This window comes from Pongo abelii, chromosome 10, assembly GCF_028885655.2.
Source record: "Pongo abelii isolate AG06213 chromosome 10, NHGRI_mPonAbe1-v2.0_pri, whole genome shotgun sequence".
Lineage (NCBI taxonomy): Eukaryota > Metazoa > Chordata > Mammalia > Primates > Hominidae > Pongo > Pongo abelii.
The window spans coordinates 121,830,001-121,849,054 of NC_071995.2; the positions used below are offsets into that span (position 1 = coordinate 121,830,001).

Below are 19,054 nucleotides of genomic sequence, written 5' to 3' on the forward strand. Positions count from 1 at the left end.
CCAACATGGTAAAACCCCTATCTCTACTAAAAATACAAAACTTAGCTGGGTGACAGAGCGAGACTCCATCTCAAAAAAAAAAAAAAAAAAAAAAAAAAAAAGATAATAAGGAAATGATGTGTGTCTTGTGAGGCCAAGGTTGGAGGATCCCTTGAGGCCAGGAGTTGGAAAGCAGCCTGGGCAACAGGGTGAGACCCTGTCTTTAAAACAAAAACAAAAACAAAAACATTAACTGAGTGTGGTAGCATGCTTCTGTAGTCCAAGCAACTTGGGAGGCCAAGATGGGAGGATTGCTTCAGCCTGGGAGTTTGAGGCCACAGTGAGCTATGATCATGCCACTGCACTCCAGCCCTGGTGACAGCAAGATCCTATCTCTAAAAAAAAAATTTTTTTTTTTAATTAAAAAAAGAGATAAGGGTTGTGGTGGAAAAAAGAGGGGGGTGAATAGGATGGGGTGAGGGTGAATAAGATAGGGGTGGGGGAAGACAGAGATCAATTTTATTTTATTTATTTATTTTTTTGAGACAGAATCTCGCTCTGTCGCCCAGGCTGGAGTACAGTGGTGCGATCCTGGCTCACTGCAACCTCCGTCTCCCGGGTTCAAGCGATTCTCCTGCCTCACCCCCCCAAGTAGCTGGGACTACAGGTACGCCACCACCATGACCAGCTAACTTTTTGTATTTTTTTTTAGTAGAGACGGGGTTTCACCATGTTGGCCAGGCTGTTCTCAAACTCCTGACCTCAAGTGATCCACCTGCCTCAGTATCCCAAAGTCTGGGATCACAGGCGTGAGCCAACGCGCCGGGCCAGAGATCAGTTTTAAATAGGGGACCAGAGAAGACCTCGCTGGGTAGGTAACACTTGAGCAAGACTTGAAAGAGGTACGGAAGTCTGCCAAGTGGCTATCTGGGGAAAAGCACTTGGCACAGGTGAAACAGTGCCAGACCCCCAAGGCAGGAGTGCCCCTTGGGAAGGCAGCAAGGCCCCATGAGATCAGAGAGGGTGGGGAGTATCTGGAGGATTTTGCATCCATAGTGAGGACAAAGCTGAGATAAGCAAAGTTTAATAAACAGCCGCTGTCTTTACTACCACTGCTCATTTCTCTGAACCTGTTTCCTCATTTGCAAAATGTGAGTGTGAGGGTCAATGTGTCAGTTCTGGGCAGAGTGCCTGGTGCATAATTGCTGCTGATTGTAATCAACCATATACAGTGTGTGCTTAATAAATGTTTGTCCACTTTTCTCCTCCCACATCAGGCCTTCTATCTCTGCAACCCCAAATAAACTGTTTTGGTCTAAGAGGGAACTTGACAGCTGTAGGGGTGGCTTGCAGGCCACATAGCAATCCAGAAACCTTGGCATCTGCTTGGAAGTTTCCAGAATCTTTTCCTCCTGCCCAGGTTGGCCCTCAAGCCCAGCCCTAGGCCCCTTTGGTTTTCTGAATCTTGATGTCTGCTTTATCCAAGGCATCTCTCGGTACTGGGTCCCTCAGGACTCCCCCAGAGCCGCAGGGACACCCGGGAAGTGGGCCTGGAGGCCGGAGTTTGTGAGTGGGGCTTGTCCAGGGTGGGGTTAGGACCGGGCTGGGGTGTGTCCCTGGGTGCTACCTCCTATCTCAGTTCCAGTCCTTCCTCCCCTGGGCCTTTTGTTGTCATATCTGCAAAATGGGCTGAGCTCTAGATCCCCCAAGAGGAGGGGTGAGGCGCTGGGTGACAGCAGGGATGACTGTGTCGTGGCTGGGAAGGGGCCATCCTGAGAGATCCTCTCCCCGAAGCTCTGGCGCCCAGGTGCCCAAACCGCTCACATTGTGGCATGACTGGAACCTCACACAATCCTACGAGGCCAGGGTTTCCATATTCACATTTACAGTTGGGGAAACTGAGGCACAGAGAGACAAAATCACCTGATCCAGACATTCAGCCAACAAGGGCCCAAGCCAGGACTTGAGACAGTGAGTACAGGACCCCAGCATCTGCCTCTCCACCTGTCTACTGCGTGCCTGGCACAAAGCAGGTGTCTAATAACTACAAGCAGACAGGGATGTAACACTGCACTTCCTGTGAGCCCTGCCCTGCACCATGTGCTTCAAATCCAGGTGGCTCCACCTATTTAATCCTCACAGCAACTTTGTGAGATGTGCACTCTCATCCCTCCCACTTAACAGATGGAGAAACTGAGGCCCAGAGAAGTGAAGAATTTGCCCAAGATTACACAGCTTCTGAATAGCAGAGCTGGGATGTGGACTCATAGGTGTCTGAGTCCAGAATCTGTGTTCTTCACCCCTAAACTAAGATAACATTCAATATAGAAAATGCTACCAGGGGCCAGGCATGGTGGCTCACACCTGTAATCCCATCTGGGCCTCTTGGGAGGCTGAGATGGGCAATAGCTTGAGCTCACGAGTTCGATTCCAGCCTGGGCAACATGGCGAAATTCCGTCTCTACTAAAAATACAAAAATTAGCCTAGCATGGTGGTGCACGCCTGTAACCCCAGCAACTCAGGAGGCTGAGGCAGAAGAATCACTTGAAACCGGGAGGTGGAGGTTGCGGTGAGCCAAGATCGCGCCACTACACTCCAGCCTGGCTGACAGAGTGAAAGAAAATGCTACCACGAAGTGTTCATCTAAGGAAAAGGGTCCCCAGCAGAGGGCTGGGCTGTGCGGCAGAGGTGATAAGACTGCTGAGGCTAATTGCTGGCAATGACAGCAGCTGGTGCCAGCTGACACTAGCTCCAGGCACTTACATGCATCAGCACTCACCAGAGCCCTATGAAGTAGGTCCTATCATTATCCCCATTTTACAGTTAGGAAAACTGAGGAACAGAGAGGTTAAGTGACCTACCCTGGGTCACAGAGCTAGGAAGTGACCAAGCTGGGATGTGAACCCTGGCCATCAAGTTCCAAAATCTGTACTCTCAACTCTAAAACTCCAATCCTTCAAAACAGCCTCTCCAGGAGGTAGGCACAACCCCTCCGGATGCTGAGAAGGGGTCTGAAATGCAGAGGGGGAATGGAGTAGGGGGATATAACGACCCCCCAGCCTGGGTCCTGCTTTCACCCCCCCACCTCCAGGCACACTGAAGCCCATCGCAGAGATGACAGTTGCTTAGTCAGCAGCTGCCCCTCCAAAGATGGTCAGGGCCGAGCAGGGGCAAGGCAAGGGGAAGTGGGTAGGATGGTCGGACACCCTCAGCCCAGGTCCTCACTCCCTCCCCAGCCCTGCCTGTGCTGCCCACGCAGGCTCCTGTCTGCTGCAATGCAGAGGCCGTGGGGAGCGAGCGAGTGGGTGAGCTCGTCAGAGCCCAGGGAGGGAAGCTCCTGGCCCGGTGCCATTCCAGGCCTCCCAGCCAAGCCACTGCCGGCTGCACCAGGTGCTGCCAGCCACCTCAGCTGCTGCTCTCCTCGTGGTGGGCACATGGGGCCCCTCAGTCCCCAGAAAGGGGCTGGGGCTCAGAAGTGGGACAAGAGGCACATCCGCAAGAGACTCAAAAGCTGGACAGCAGCCCAGGGGCTTGGCTGACTCTCCTAACTTGACTCCCAGCCTCTGGGGGAATTCCTTCCCCATCCTCTGACAGCCCAGGGTACCAGTCATGCCCCCTGCCTCCAGAAGCCTATTTATCTTCATCAGAATCAACAAAATTTCAAACACTCATATCACAGACTACCAAAGCCACATTTTGCAGATGGGGAAACTGAGGCCCAGGTGGGGGGGTGAGGCTTGTCTCAGGTCATCCACCAGGCTGGGGCAGAGCAGCACTAGCACCTGGGTCCCTGTCCCCAAGCACTAGTCCTTCTACCACAGGCTCCCAGCAGAGTGGAATCCAGCCCCGGGTCGGGTTACAGTCCTCAGTGGGGACAGTTACTCTGTTATTTTTAAAGCTACTGGGCAGAAGTGTGACCACCAGCCAAGGCTGCTTAGAGGCCCGTCCCCGCTCTCCATCTGCCTGACTCAGAGGATTCACTGGGCTTGGCCAGGTGGAGCTGGAGGGCAAATTGTGAGCACATGGGTGACCTGCTTGGCTGGAGGGACAAGGACAAGGTGGTGGCCAGAACAGACCCCACCCAGAACCGAACAAGGCCCAGGAAGACAGGGGTGGCTCGTGCACTAAAGAATGGCACAGGATAAGCAAGTGGCCCTGTCCCCACCAGGGGTCTTGTCAAAGGCTTTTCTTCCCAGGGTAGGAGACGTTGGTTGGGGTATCTCTAAGGCATCAGCTGCAGGGAAGGCCAGAAGACGATAGATAGCAGTTATTATGACGCTGCAACAGAGACCCTTTGCAGAGAAGGCCAGGAGACAATAGATAAAAGTTATTATGACACTGCAACAGAGACCTTTCACCGGGCCCTACTATGTGCCTGGCACCGCCCAAAGCAGCCAGGCCTCCCCACTTCCCTGGGAGGACCCTGTGGTCATCAGCTTCATTTCACAGCTGGGGAGACAGAAGAGGTTAAGTGACATGCAGAAAAAGGACGAAGGCAGGATGGAGACCGGCATCCAGGGTCTCCAGGATGGAGACTGGAGGGGGGGGGGCCCTGCCCAGGCTATTCAGGGATTGCAAGAAAAGGGGCCAAAGAACTTGGGTGGCCCAGTGGCCTCGGTTCACCCCTGACATGGTGAGCTTTTTACCCTGGCGTGGGCCCAGACCTGGACAAGCCCATTCCATTCGTTGCGCAGCAAAGCACTGGCTGACGGAGGCCTGCTGGGTGGGAGGGTGTGACTGTGGGGGTCCCTGGCTCTGGGGCAGGACCGGGCTGGGTCTGCGTGGGTCCATCCTGATTTCATCCCTATTGAGCCTCCGGCAGTCCACGTGGGGCCCAGCCTCACTCTGGGACTTGAGAAGCTGTCTCAGGTGCTCTCAGCTCTAGGGGAGGCAAAGAGAGGTGCGAGGTGCCCTCCCTCCAAGCCTCCTCTTGTCACCTGGCCCTGCTCTATCCGGAAAAGGGGAATGGGCAGAGGCGGGGATCCTGTCAGCCCAGCTTAAAGCTGTCTCAGTTAATGTCAAGCCGGGGGAGGAGGCATTTTTTTTTTTTTTTTTTTCCAGAGGCCCAGAAATAAAAGAGGCTCCCCTGGGAACCTACAGGCCTCACTGCCAGGGTGGATGGCGGGGAGCAGCGGCAGCCCATTGGCCTGCTGAGGAGACTGAGAAAAGGGCTTTGCCCAGGTCAGCAGGCACAGGCCAGATCTCCAGGCTTCTGCCAAAGCCCTGGTGCTCAGGATCCCTGGGAAGCCCCGACATGGACAGTGGGAGCCCTCAGAAGGCGCGCCAGCCCCGTCCTGGGGGAACGACAGCCATCCCAGGATCCTCCAACACCTCCCACATTTTCCAAGAGGCAGCGGCGCCTGGGGGGTTAAAAAAAAAGGGCAACATTCGCCCTACGGACGCGGAAAGGATGCTGCAGGGATGGGGGCTGGGAGCTGCGGCTGCGGGCTCCGGAAGGGCTCCAGGGAGGCTCCCACCTTCAACCGAGATGCCTATTCCCACGGAGGCAGGGGTGCCCAGACGCCCCCTAACCCGTGCCTGGCCTGGCACCCTGGCCTGGAAAGGTCCCAAAGGGTGCCTTGCCCTTACCTGTTACCTGGCACCAGGTGAGCTGTGGGAGGGGGCGCGCAGCAGGCTCAGGTCTGGGGCGCAGGTTCCGCGCTGCTCATTGGAGACTGCGCTGGACGCGGTGCTCGCTCCGCTCTTCCCGCTGCTCCTCCCCGCCTCCCGCCCGCGCTGCGCCGCTGCAAGGTCGGAGCTGAGCCTGGCGTGCGTTGAGACCGGCTGATGGACGGGGCGGGGCCTCAGTGACGGAGGGGGCGGGGATCCTGGGGCAGAGACGGGCGGAGCCTCCAGGGAGGGGCGGGGCCTCAGGAGGAGTGGGCGGGCTCTCCTGGACGGGGCGGGGCTCCCGGGGAGGGGGCTGGCGAAGCCTCCGGGTGGGGACGGGCCTCCTGGGGGCGGGGCCAAAGCTGGCCACCAGCTCACCTGTGGCAAACTCCTCCCACATCTGGCCAGCCAGGCCCTCCACACTGCGTGCTCCTCACCTGGAGCCACAGGCCCATCCTGAGGGGACGGAAATGGTTTCACCTGAAGGAGGCCTGCTTTTTAACTGGTCTTTTTCCCTGGAGGGACAGCCAGCCAGTCCAGGAGGGTGGGTTATGGTCCTCATTCATTCACTCATTCTTTCATTCATTCACCCAACAGATATTTATCCAGTGCCTACGGCGTGGTGCCATATGCCCTTTTAAGCATTTGAAATTAAACAATTAACAAAACAAGATCCTTGCCCTTCTGGAGCTGACATTCTAGTGAGGGTGTCAGACAACACATATAAGCAAATGAGATATAATGGAAGAGAATACATTTTAAGGAGAAAATTAGTGCAAGATCAGGGATTCGGGGCATTGGAGAGGGGAGGCAGTGATATGTCCTCAGTGACTGCCAGGTGCTGGGAACACAGCTGTGTGTGAAAAGACAGAAAACTCCCAGCCTTCATGGCGTGAAGGGGACAGAACATCAGCAAGTAAGTGCATAAGGCCATTCAGGTACTGGGTGCAGTAAAATAAATAAAACTGTGTAAGTGAAAGGTGAGAAGGCGTGAGCCACGGGGAGGCAAGAACGTCCTGCGCTAAGGCCTGCAAGTTCAAAGGCTCTGAGGTGGGAACCAACTTGGCCACTTGAGGACCAGAAAAGGGTCCACGTGGCATGAACCGTGGGAAGTGGGTGGGGGGAGTGGGCTTACGGCCCAGAGGGGCAGCAGGTGGGGCGAGAACTGCCCACATCCCTGGATCCTCCGATCAGAGGCTTTGTTTTTTCCTGAGACAGAGACTCCAGGATGGAGTGCAGTGGTGAGTTCTCAGCTCACTGCAGCCTCTGCCTCCCAGCTTCAAGTGATTCTCCTGCCTCAGCTTCCCAAGTAGGTGGGATTACAGGTGTCCGCTACCACGCCTGGCTAATTTTTGTATTTTTAGTAGAGATGGGGTTTAGCCATGTCGGCCAGGCTGGTCTCAAACTCCTGACCTCAAGTGATCTGCCCTCCTTGGCCTCCCAAACTGCTGGGATTAGAGTCGTGAGCCACGCGTGCCCAGCCCTGAACAGAGGCTTTTTGGAGCACTCTCTGAATTGGAAATGTCCTCTGCTACTTGGTGGGACAGCTTCTTTAGAGGGGAATTTGTTCAGAACTTACAACACTATGTTTTTTTTTAACCCAGAAGGAATTTCCTCTACAGATAGACTTCTGCAAGGGAGCTAAGGTACTAGCTTAAAGGTAGCTACTACAGTAGCAAAAGTCTGGAAATAACCTAAATACCCTTCCATAGGGAACTGGCCAAATAATTAGAGAACACCTGTTCAACAGAATACTCTGTAGCAGGAAAAAAAAAAAAAAAGAAGACGTAGAGTTATATAAAGGTATGGAATGACCTCCTACATGTATTGAGTAAAAACCAAGGAGAGAATAAAGTTGAACCATGTTACTATTTGTGCAAAAACAAAGGCAAATATCTAATTGTACTTGAAGACGGTATCTTGGATGGACTGTCCAAAAAGCAGGAGTCACTCAGAGCTGGGCTCTGTCATTTATGCTGTGTGACCTTAAAGAGGTGACTTTGCCTATCTGAGCCTGTTTTCTCATCAGAGAAATGGGGTAATAAAGATATTGACTGTGCATCAGGTAAAGGTAAAATGTGACAAGGCTGGTGAGGGCAGCCCCTGGCACGTGATAAACTTTCAGTAAAGGAGAACAAGGATTATTTTTAGGAGAGATGGGATGACTGAACCTTTGCATAACTATTAGCATAGTATAGCAAAAATCAACAGGAGCTGTCAGAAATGTGAAACGGACAGAAACAAGTCGGCCTCATCACATGCCATTTCTTCACATGGATGTTGCTTTCCAGCGATCAAGTTTGCAAGCTCTCCAGTCTCTCATTCCTCTGGACCTTTTTTTTTTTTTTTTTTTTGAGTTGGAGTCTTGCTCTGACACCCAGGCTCACTGCAGCCTCCACCTCCCGGGTTCAAGCGTTCTTCCCACCACAGCCTCCCGAGTAGCTGGGATTGCAAGCATGTACCAACACGCCTGGCTGACTTTTGTACTTTTAGTAGAGACGGGGTTTTGCCATGTTGGCCAGGCTGGTCTCGAACTCCTGACTTCAGGTGATCCACCCGCCTTGGCCTCCCACGGTGCTGGGATTACAAGCATCAGCCACCACACCCGGCCTCTCTGTACCTTTTCATAGCTTGTCACCTCTGCCAAGGATGGGCTTCTCAAATCCTGGCCACTGCATCCCTTTCACATATCTGGCCCACTCTCCTTGCACTTGAAACAATCTTAGAGTGACAGCTTGGTGAGGCGGGGAAGGTAAGTTGCAATGTCAGGTGTACTGCAGGAGGCTGTCAGCCTTGTGACAATGGGAGGGTGAAATAGGTGAGGCACAGGTGAGTGGGCCACCAGTCACTGCCTTCCCAGCATCCTTTCCACCCCCGCCCCCTGCCGTGTGGCAGCCAACTGGCTTGAGTGGTCCCATTGCATCCCCAGCCTAGTCACAGAGACTGGCTCTGGTAAACTTGGACTAAGAACCATTGTGTGAGTGACTGCTAATGGATACGGTGTCTTTTCGGGTGAGGAATGTTCTAAAAGTTGATTGTAGTGATGGTTGCACAACTCTGTGAATATACTAAAAACTCTTGAATTGTACACTTTAATTTGGTGAACTGTATGGTATGTAAAGTATATCTCAATAAAGCTATTATTACAAAAAGAAGGCCAGGCAATGTGGCTTATGCCTGTAATCCCAGCACTTTGGGAGGCCAAGGTGGGAGGATCACTTGAACCCAGCCTGGGCAACACAGGGGGACCCAGTTGCTACAAACAATTTAAAAAATTAGTTGGGTGTGGTGGCACATGCCTGTAGTCCCAGCTACTCAGGAGGCTGAGGTGGGAGGATTGCTTGAACCTGGGATGTTGAGGCTGCAATGAGCTGTGTTCATACCACTGAACTCCAGCCTGGGCGACAGAGACCCTGTCTCAAAAAAAAAAAAAAAAGAAAAAGAAAAAACACTCCATGCCATATGCCATAAAGGAAATGCAAATTAAAACAGCAATGTGATATCAATACACACACACTAGAATAGCCGAGATCTGGAACACTGACAACACCAAATGCTGTCAACGATGAGGAACAACAGGGACTCTCATTCATTGCTGCTGGGGATGCAAAACAGTACAGCTAGGGAGGAAGGCAGTTCGGCAGGTTTTTTTATAAAACTAACTATACTCTTACTACATGATCAAGCAATCACACTCCGTGATATTTACCCAGAGGAAGTAAAAATTTACATCTACAGAAACACCTGTCCACAGATGTTTATAGAAGCTTTATTATTATTACTTTCGAGATGGAGTCTCACTCTGTCTCCCAGGCTGGAGTGCAATGGCATGAACTCAGCTCACTGCAACCTCCGCCTTCCGGGGTCAAGTGATTCTCCTGCCTCAGCCTCCCGATCAGCTGGGATTACAGACGCCTGCCACCATGCTTGGCTAATTTATTTATTTATTTATTTATTTATTTGAGATGGAGTCTCGCTCTGTCAACCAGGCTGCAGGGCAGTGGTGTGATCTCGGCTCACTGCAACCTCCGCCTCCTAGGCTCCAGTGACTCTCCTGCCTCAGCCTCCCGAGTAGCTGGGATTACAGGCGCATGCCACCACGCCTGGCTAATTTTTGTATTTTTGGTAGAGATGAAGTTTCACCATGTTGGCCAGGCTGGTCTAGAACTCCTGACCTCAGGTGATCCACCTGCCTCGGCCTCCCAAAGTGCTGGGATTACAGGTGTGAGCCACCACACCCAGCCTGGAAGCTTTATTCTATTGAATGTTTCCAACACAAAGAAATGATAGATGTTTGAGATGATATATATGTTCATGACCCTGATCTGATCACTATGCATTATATGTATTGAAACATCACTACGTACCCCATGAGCATGTAAAATGATTTGTCGACTAAAAAATAAACAAAAATAAAATAAAATAAAGCTTTATTCGTAATTGCCTAAACTTGGAAGCAACTATGATGTCGTTCAACAGGTGAATGGATACACTGTGGTACATCCAGACAATAGAATATTATTCAGTGCTAAAATGAAATGAGCTATCAAGCCATGAAAAGGCATGGGGGAACCTTCAATGCACATTCCTAAGAGAAGGAAGCAATCTGAAAAAGCTCTCTACTGTATGATTTCTACCATATGATATTCTGGAAAAGGCAAAACGGTGGAGACAGTACAAAGATCAGTGTTTGCCAAGGAAGGGGTGAGTAGGCAGGGCACAGAGGATTTTTAGGGCAGTGAAACTACTCCATATGATACTATAATGGTAGATGCATGCCATATACATTTGTCAAAAACTATAGGCCTGTAATCCCAGCACTTTGGGAGGCCAAGGCCGGTGGATCACCTGAGGTCAGGAGTTCAAGACCAGCCTGGCCAATATGGTGAAACCCTGTCTCTACCAAAAATATAAAAAAAAATTAGCCGAGTGCGGTGGCACACCCCTGTAATCCCAGCTACTCAGGAGGCTGAGGCAGGAAAATTGCCTGAACCCAGGAGGCGGAAGATGCAGTGAGCTGAGATCATGCCACTGCAGTCCAGCCTGGGCAACAGAGTGAGACTCCATCTCAAAAAAAAAAAAAAAAAACAAAACAAAAAACAAAACAAAACAAAAAAAAACTATAGAATATGTTTATTTAATTTTTAATGATTTTTTTGAGACAGGGTCTCATTCTGTCACCCAGGCTGGGGTTCAGTGGCATGACCTCTGCCCATGCAACCTCTGCTTCCCGGGTTCAAGTGATTCTCCCACCTCAGCCTCCTGAGTAGCTGGGATCACAGGTGCGCCACCACACCCAGCTAATTTTCGTATTTTTCATAGAGATGGGGTTTTGCCATGTTGACCAGGCTGGGCTCGAACTCCTGAGCTCAAGCGATCTGCCCACCTCGACCTCCCAAAGGGCTGGGATTACAGGTGAGAGCCACTGCGCCCAGCCAAAAACTATAGAATATATGAATCCTAATGTAAACTGCCGGCTTTGGATGATAATGAGGTGTCAGTGTGGGTTCACTGACCATAACAAATGTACTGGCTGGTGTGGGATGGTGATGGTGGGGGAGGCTGTGTGTGCTGTGGGGGATGGGGGTTATGAGAACACTCTATACTTGCTACTCAATTTTGCTGTGAGCCTAAAACTGATCTAAAAAAAAAAGGAAATCTATTAAAAGTGGTTAAAATGGTAAATTTTGTTATGTAGATGTTATCATAATAAGAATGTTCATAGCAGCTTCATTCATAATGTCTTTTTTTTTGTTGTTGTTGTTGTTGAGACGGAGTCTCGCTCTGTCACCCAGGCTGGAGTGCAGTGGCGCGATCTTGGCTCACTGCAAGCTCCGCCTCCTGGGTTCACACCATTCTCCTGCCTCAGCCTCCTGAGCAGCTGGGACTACAGACGCCCGCCACAACGCCCGGCTAATTTTTTGTATTTTTAGAAGAGATGGGGTTTCCCTGTGTTAGCCAGGATGGTCTCGATCTCCTGACCTCGTGAGCCGCCCGCCTCGGCCTCCCAAAGTGCTGGGATTACAGGCGTGAGCCACCGCGCCCTGCCTCATTCATAATGTCTTTAAACTGGAAACAGCGTAAATGTCTGTCAGCTGTTGAATGGGTCAGTGAGTTGTGGAATGTTCACTCAAGGGAATAGAAAGCAGTCGAGAAAAAGAACAGGGGCGCTTCTATGGGGGCTGGAATGTTCTGTTTGGGATCTGGGTGCTGGTTACATGGGTTTGTCCAGTGCTCTATGTTGACTTTTTTGTTTTTGTTTTCTGAGACAGAGTCTCACTCTGTTGCCCAGGCTGAAGTGCAGTGGCGCAATCTCTGCTCACTGCAGCCTCCGCCTCCTGGGTTCAAGGATTCTCATGCCTCAGCCTCCCGAGTAGCTGGGATTACAGGCGTGTGCTACCACGCCTGGATAATTTTGTTATATTTTTAGTAGAGACGGGGTTTCACCATGTTGCCCAGGCTGGTCTCGAACTCCTGACCTCAGGTAATCCGCTGGCCTCAGCCTCCCAAAGTGCTAGGATTACAGGCGTGAGCCACCACGCCTGGCCTCTATGTCAATTTTTAAAGTATGTGTAAATATACACATATATAGACATACACATATGATTGCACATTCATATACATATATTCACATACACATATACATACCACTCTGGAATCAAGATACTCTAATTCCGGAGCGTTCTAATTCTGGTCTGCTACTCACTAGGTTTATGACTCTAGACAGGTTCCTGTACCCACCGAGCCTCAGTTTCCTTATCTGTAAAATGGGGATAATAATACCTTAAGCAGTCAACAAAGATATATGTCAGTGCTGGCTGGCAGCACATGTTGACTCAGTACTTGCTGGTAAATATTCTTGCTGCTGCTCCCTTCGGTGACTGAGCCCAGAGTGTCTGGAAGGAGGAGAGGGTCCATGGAGAGGGCCAATCTAAACTGATAAGCAGGCCAGGCGCGGTGGTCTCAGTTCTAGACCAGCCTGGCCAACATGGCGAAATCCCGTTTCTACTAAAAATACAAAAACTTTGGGAGGCCGAGGCGGGCGGACCACGAGGTCAGGAGATCGAGACCATCCTGGCTAACACGGTGAAACCCCGTCTCTACTAAAAACACAAAAAATTAGCCGGGCGTGGTGGCGGGTGCCTGTAGTCCCAGCTACTCGGGAGGCGGAGCCAGGAGAATGGCGTGAACCTGTGAGGCGGAGCTTGCAGTGAGCCGAGATCGCGCCACTGCACTCCAGCCTGGGCGACAGAGCAAGACTCCGTCTCAAAACAAACAAACAAACAAACAAAAAACAAAAAAATTAGCTGGGCGTGGTGGCGAGTGCCGATAATCCCAGCTATTCGGGAGGCTGAGGCAGGAAAACTGCTTGAATCTGGGAGGCAGAGGTTGCAGTGAGCCGAGATGGCTCCACTGCACTCCAGCCTGGGTGAAACTCTATCTCAAAAAATAAATAAACAAATAAATAAACTGATAGGTAAAACACGATCATCTTGCAAACTGCTGCAAAGGGAGAGGGGGTGAGGGTGGGGTGGGGTGCTGCATGTGCCAGGCCTGCCTGGTGGCTGGCTGGGGAACCGACCTGCCCTGGGCCTCCTGGGGAAAAAGGGCAGTTAGGCGGGTAATGAACATTGATCTGGGGAAATGGATCCTTTCCTAGACAGCAGGGCCTCTCACTATCACTGGGCAATCAAGACGACTGTAAAAAGTTAAACACCTTCTCGGGGCGGGCAGCTCTGCACGAGAAAACCCCAAATCCCACATACTCTCACCACTCCCAGAAGCCCTGTGGTGGTGAACTGGGGAACTCAGAGGGCAGGCTGTAGGGTTCAAACGCCGTATTTGCCCCTTACTGGATGTGTGACCTGCGGCGGGTCCCTGTGCCTCTCTGGGTCTCAGTTTCCTCATCTGTAACACGGTGATAAAATAGTACCTAGCTAAAAGGTTTAATGCTGGTAGATGCCTGAGCAAAGGTCCGGGGACAGAAGAGGCTCGGTCTGCAAGAGTTGTCATTTGTTGGCTGCGGTGAGACCACGCCCCGTCGCCCTCCCACACCTGAGCCCGCCCTCCCGCGTCCATTGGGAACGCCACCGGAAGTAATGCGAGACGGAGCGTTTTAGCGGAGACACTCACTGGGGCAATCTGAGGTAATTCAACAGACTGTGGCGGAGGGACCGGAAGCGCCAGGCAGGGACCTGGGGTAGATGCTAAATCCAAACTGAAACGTACAGGGCTGGATGATTGAAGCAGCAGCGGGAACTAGTCGGACCTCCGAGCTCTTTAAACTGTCCTCAGCCTTCCCCGTGGGATCGGCTGGTTCTCCACGAGTTCCGAGCAGAAGAGAGGCCGGCGTTTAAGTCAAAGGCCTTGGGGCTCCGAGTCCGTTCGTCTCCCGTCCTGTGAAGGCGCGACCCAGTTCACCTGTCTGTAAAGTGAAGCCATTAGTCCCTGCTTCGTGGTGAGAAAACTGGAAGGCGGAACGAGGAGGCCGCCGGTCCCAACCCGGCCCAGGAGCATCTTTCTTCGCAGACCGTTTCCTGGCGAGGTGCGTCTTCGTCCTTTTCCGCCCTTGGGAACTTAGAGCGGCCCCTTGGCCGCTGGTTCCGCGCCTCCCGCGGTTGGGGGCGTGCCCGGAAGACTCTCTACGGAAGCTGGCAGGGCTGTGGGTGCTTCACTATGGCGACGGTGGGGGCTCCGCGGCGCTTCTGCCGCTGCGCCTGCTTTTGCACCGAGAACTTGTACGTGGCGCGCTATGGGCTGCACGTGCGCTTCCGAGGCGAGCAGCAGCTGCGCCGGGACTACGGCCCGGTGAGTGGCCGCTGTCGTCCCTACGGAGCAGTGGGCAGAGAGGGGCAGTGGAGGAGGGAAGTTCGTCCCCAGGGTCGTTTGCTTTGCGCACGCCGCGCACCGCATCCTCAAATACAAGAATGACGGTCTCTCTGTGCCTCAGTTTTCTCACCGTAAAGGGGTAATAGTATCTCCTTGTGAGGTTGTGAGGAAGGAATGAACACGCATGTAGGGTGCTTAGGACAGGGCCGGGCTCAGCTTGCCGCCTCATAGCAACACCAGCCCGGAGCCCTGTCTTGAGCTTGACAAGGTTCCGCAGTTCATTCTCTCCATGATCCTTTGAGGTCGGGGCTCCTCTCCCCATTTTAAGCAGGGGAAACTGAGGCTTAGAGAGTGAAGGGACTTCCTCAGGTCATACAGTCATGCTTAGTGTTCTTTCTGCTCCCAGATCCTGCGCAGCCGAGGCTGTGTTAGCGCCAAGGACTTCCAGCAGCTGTTAGCAGAGGTACCAGTCCCCTGCCCCTGCACAGCTCCTCCTTGTTAGATTCGTGTCCGCAGCTTGAGGGGTCTCCTAGCCTCAGTCCCTGATCCCTGAAGGGTCACTTAGGCCCTCACTTTCCTCTTTCCTGCCCCACGCTCATCTCTCCACACCTGGGGCTTGGTACCAGGAGAGAGAAGGGGAAATGCTAAGCTGCCTAGTCATGCCGTTCTTAACAGCTCTGCGAGATAAGCACAAGCACCACCCTCATTTTGGATTGAGAAGCTGAGGCTTAAAGAGGGATCACTTGCCCAAGCTTTTACAGCAGGAGCAGATGCGATCCCAGCCACGGCTTCCAGGCCCCTGGGCTCCTCACACCTTACCACATACCCCGCAGGCTGCTGCCAGGGCTGCTGCCCCGCTCCCTCCTCCTCCTTCCCCTGGAGTCAGTGGTGGGAGGCTTCCCAGGAGAGTCCTCAGCAACCTCTGGAACACAGGACTTGGCCATGACTGTCTCCTTCCCCTATATGGACCCAGATGGTTGAGGTACATCTAGGGGTTCTCATGCCAGCTAGGCTCAGGTTGGGGCAGCGTGAAACAGGACGGGTCTCCTTCTAGAAGTCCCTTTCAGCTAACAGTCTGGAACTTGCAGTTGACCCAGATAGATTCAGGAGTGTAGGCTAGACTTGGTTTCCAGCCTGGGCCCTGTCTGGCGTTCTGGGCTTCAGTTTCTTCATCTGTACGGTGGCCTCAGGAGGATGGGAGGCCCCACTTGGTAACAGCCCTGTGCCACCCCAGCTCGAGCAGGAGGTGGAGCGACGGCGGCGGCTGGGGCAGGAGTCAGCAGCTAGGAAAGCCCTCATCGCGAGTTCCTACCACCCGGCACGGCCTGAGGTCTACGACTCACTGCAGGTACCAGGCAGCCAGAGTGCTTGAAGGCCGGTACTGGAAAGAGGAGGTAGCATCCAGGGTTGGGGGGGGCTGCCTGCCCCACAGCTGGTGTGTTTTGCTCCCAGGATGCAGCTCTGGCCCCCGAGTTTCTGGCCGTGGCTGAGTACAGCGTGTCCCCGGGCGCAGACCTCAAGGGCCTTCTCCAGCGGCTGGAGACAGTATCGGGTGAGGTCCTGGCCCTGAAACCTGGCAGGACCAGGGAATGGCAGCCTGGGAAACCTGGGTGTGGGATGCTGGGGTCCCTCCAGCCACCATCTCTGCCTCCAAAAACCAAACCAGCAGGAGCTGGAAGGGTCAGTGGGACCAACCTGCCAGGAGCAGGACATCCGCATTCATTCATTCAATACCTGCCATGAGCCTGGTATGTTCATTCTTTCCTTCACCCTTCCTTCGTACCCTCATCCAGCAAATAGTGGGTATTTGTGTCACGTGTGGGACAGCTGGCACACTCAAACAGGGCTGATCCAAGATCTTAAAGGGACCATTGAGACAGGTATGGGCAGGATAAAGGGACCAGTAAGGAATGGCAAAGCCCCGCCCCCCAGGGCTGGCAACAGGAGGGAGCAGTTACCACCTGGAGTTGTGGGTCTGGGCAGAGGCCTGCAGCCATGCCAAACTCCAAGTAGGGCAAGAAATGCCCCACTTCTCCTTTTCGGATTTCCTGCTGGTTCACTTATTGGCTAAACCCAGTAGGAAATGCCGGGCAAGGGAGGTTTGCGTGTTGTTTAACCTCTGATTCAGTTTCCTCATCTGCAAAATGGGAGCAACAGTAACCCCCTCTCTTAAGGCACCGCGATGATCAAGTGAGTTAATCTGCATAGAGTGCCTGTCACAGGGCCCGCATGTAGTGTTTGGAAAGTGTTTCCTATTCTTATTGGCACTGATAGCCTGGGCTAGGGGCTCCTGTGGGAGGCAGATACAAGTTTCCCCTCATGGAGCCTGTGCTTTGTTGAGGGTCATGGGTGGAATGAATCCCCCTCCTCCCAGCCTGGGGGTGCTCTCCTCATTGCCTTCCACTCCCCGGCAGCTGAGGTAATGCTGAGGCTGTTGGCTGGGGCAAGGCCCAGGCTGGGAGGTGGCCCCATCGTGGGCACACCAGCCCTGCACCCCTGGGCATTGGTACATCTACCAAGAAATGTTTAGGTTTCCATTCTCAGCCTGGCTTCTTCCCCCCAGGGCCCAGCAAGAAAGAACAGCCCCTTCTGGCCTTCCTGCTGGGGGACAGAGGCTCCCAGAGCCACTTCTGAGTTGGAGTACAGACTTCGGTGGCTCATCAGATGAAAGGAGGTGCACAGAGAGCCTGAAGTTGGCTCTGTGATCCCGGCTTGGCTGTCACTGGCCTGCTGGGTGTCCCTGGGCTACTTCCTTCCCCTCTCTGGGCCTCAGGACCCATATGTGAGCTCCCAGGGCCAGCCCTGTGGACACTTGTGGAGTCTGGGGAAAGGTTCCAGGCATAAGTGGGGGGCGTGGGAATCGGCCTCCCCTGCTCCTCATGTTACTTCCTTTAGTCATCACAATAGCCCTGAAAAGCGAAGGCCTCATCCCCATGGCACAGGTGATGAAACAGGAAGACTGAAGTCCAGGCCTGGCCGGCCCACGGCCATATTTAGGCCAACAGACCATCCCTCCTTCCACAGAGGAGAAGCGCATCTACCGGGTGCCTGTGTTCACAGCACCCTTCTGCCAGGCCTTGCTGGAAGAGCTGGAGCACTTCGAGCAGTCGGACATGCCTAAGGGGAGGCCCAACACCATGAACAACTATGGGGTGGGTGAGGCCTGGCCGGTGGCAGAGGAGGGGGTGGCTGGGGTCAGGTGGCAGTGTCGGAGGTTCTGCAGATGGGCTGCCTGCCCGGGCTGCGAAAGAAGGTCACAGTGGGATCACCGTGGAGTGGAACCCCAGGGTTGCAGCCCCCTAGTTTCCTTGCTGACCCCAGGAATCCCCTCCCAGGTGCTGCTGCACGAGCTTGGGCTGGACGAGCCGCTGATGACACCACTGCGGGAGCGCTTCCTGCAGCCACTGATGGCCCTGCTGTACCCTGACTGTGGCGGGGGCCGGCTCGACAGCCACCGGGCCTTTGTGGTCAAATACGCACCGGGCCAGGACCTCGAGCTGGGCTGCCACTATGATAATGCCGAGCTCACACTCAATGTGGCCTTGGGCAAGGTCTTCACGGGGGGCGCCCTGTATTTTGGGGGCCTCTTCCAGGTGAGTGTGTGACCCATGTGGCAGGGCCTGGGGTAGCTGTGAGTGCCCAGGCCTGAGTCGTGCCATCTGCAGGCACCCACAGCCCTGACGGAGCCCCTGGAGGTGGAGCACGTGGTGGGCCAGGGTGTTCTCCACCGTGGCGGCCAGCTGCATGGGGCCCGGCCCTTGGGCACTGGTGAGCGTTGGAACCTTGTCGTCTGGCTCCGAGCCTCTGCTGTGCGCAACCGCCTCTGTCCCATGTGCTGCTGTGAGCCCGACCTGGTGGATGATGAGGGCTTCGGTGATGGCTTCACCCGAGAGGAGCCCGCCACGGTGAATGTGTGTGCGCTCACCTGAGCTTGCTTGGGCCCAGTGTGGGGGTGGCAGGGAGGTGAGGGCTCCGTTGCCTTGGGCTGGGGGCAGAAATAAAATCCCCGCAGCCGACTGCACTTATTGGCTCAAGGCTGTGCCAGCTTCTGGGTCATTCTCTGGACAAACATGCTGCCTTAGTTCAGGTTTGTCCGAAGCAGAGTCTGGAATGGGGCTTCAGCGAGGGAGTCAGGGAAGCAGGGGAGGGGAGGGAGCAGCTGGGCAAGGAATTGGCTTCAGAGGACGTCCAGCCTCAGCTGGCCCCGCGGAGAGCTCCAGGCAGAGCCCACAGTACCACAGTGTGCCCACACCATCGGTTACTGGCTCCCGGATGAGGGGGCCAGAGAGGAGGGAGTAACTTCTCAGACACTTATCTCCAGGGCAGGGTGCCTTCCAGTAGCCAAGGGAAGCCCCCAGAGACAGCACAGATGTGAACCCTCAGCAGCAGGCATCACCCCCAGTGGACTCGGGTGGGCCACCAGTAGCATCTTCTAGATGGCAGAGGGGTGAATGGCAGGGCCGGGAACCAGGCTGCCCGGGTTCCCATTCTGCTTCTGCCACTTCCGGCTGTGTGGCTTTGGGCGAGCCTTCACCTTTTGGTGCCTTGGTTTCCTCATTTAGCACCTACCTTCTAGAGCTGTTTTGAGAGTCGAATGCGCTGACGTATATAAAGTGCTTTGCAAGAGCCCTTTGT

The 19,054-nt window shown here is 53.7% G+C and overlaps 2 protein-coding genes across 14 annotated transcripts in view; one reads left to right on the forward strand and one right to left on the reverse strand.

Moving 5' to 3' along the window:
* The window catches only part of ABCB9 (ATP binding cassette subfamily B member 9), a 47,409-nt gene extending 41,601 nt beyond the window's left edge, over window positions 1-5,808 (reverse strand). For 4 of the 10 annotated variants that reach the window (XM_009248364.3, XM_009248362.4, XM_054528378.2 and 1 more), the window contains exon 1: window positions 5,570-5,789. The gene's annotated coding sequence lies outside the window, so the exon portion shown is untranslated. Of the gene's footprint in view, window positions 1-5,569 lie in introns of all 10 variants that reach the window. The other 6 variants (XM_054528379.2, XM_054528380.1, XM_063712274.1 and 3 more) reach the window with 3 other exon arrangements.
* A 7,897-nt stretch (window positions 5,809-13,705) lies between these two features.
* Window positions 13,706-19,047, forward strand: OGFOD2 (2-oxoglutarate and iron dependent oxygenase domain containing 2). 4 transcript variants are annotated; one of them, XM_002823920.6, is made up of 7 exons: window positions 13,709-14,398; window positions 14,826-14,882; window positions 15,654-15,767; window positions 15,872-15,971; window positions 17,444-17,571; window positions 17,755-18,012; window positions 18,085-19,047. In XM_002823920.6, the coding sequence occupies exons 1-7, from the start codon at window positions 14,267-14,269 to the stop codon at window positions 18,346-18,348; spliced, it is 1,053 nt and encodes a 350-aa protein (XP_002823966.1). In that variant the 5' UTR covers window positions 13,709-14,266; the 3' UTR covers window positions 18,349-19,047. The 4 variants fall into 4 exon arrangements, with proteins under 4 accessions (XP_009246648.1, XP_002823966.1, XP_054384379.1 ...); XM_009248373.4 differs by lacking the exon at window positions 14,826-14,882 and having other exon boundaries at window positions 13,706-14,398; XM_054528404.2 differs by lacking the exon at window positions 14,826-14,882 and having other exon boundaries at window positions 13,712-14,135.
* Window positions 19,048-19,054: the final 7 nt, after the last annotated feature.

Bases quoted from the DNA above. Each gene is read 5' to 3' on its own strand.
- OGFOD2 (XM_002823920.6), top strand. From the start codon at position 14,267: ATGGCGACGGTGGGGGCTCCGCGGCGCTTCTGCCGCTGCGCCTGCTTT. The intron at 17,572-17,754 runs GTGGGTGAGGCC...ATCCCCTCCCAG, and splicing joins ACACCATGAACAACTATGGG to GTGCTGCTGCACGAGCTTGG. The intron at 18,013-18,084 runs GTGAGTGTGTGA...TGCCATCTGCAG, and splicing joins ATTTTGGGGGCCTCTTCCAG to GCACCCACAGCCCTGACGGA.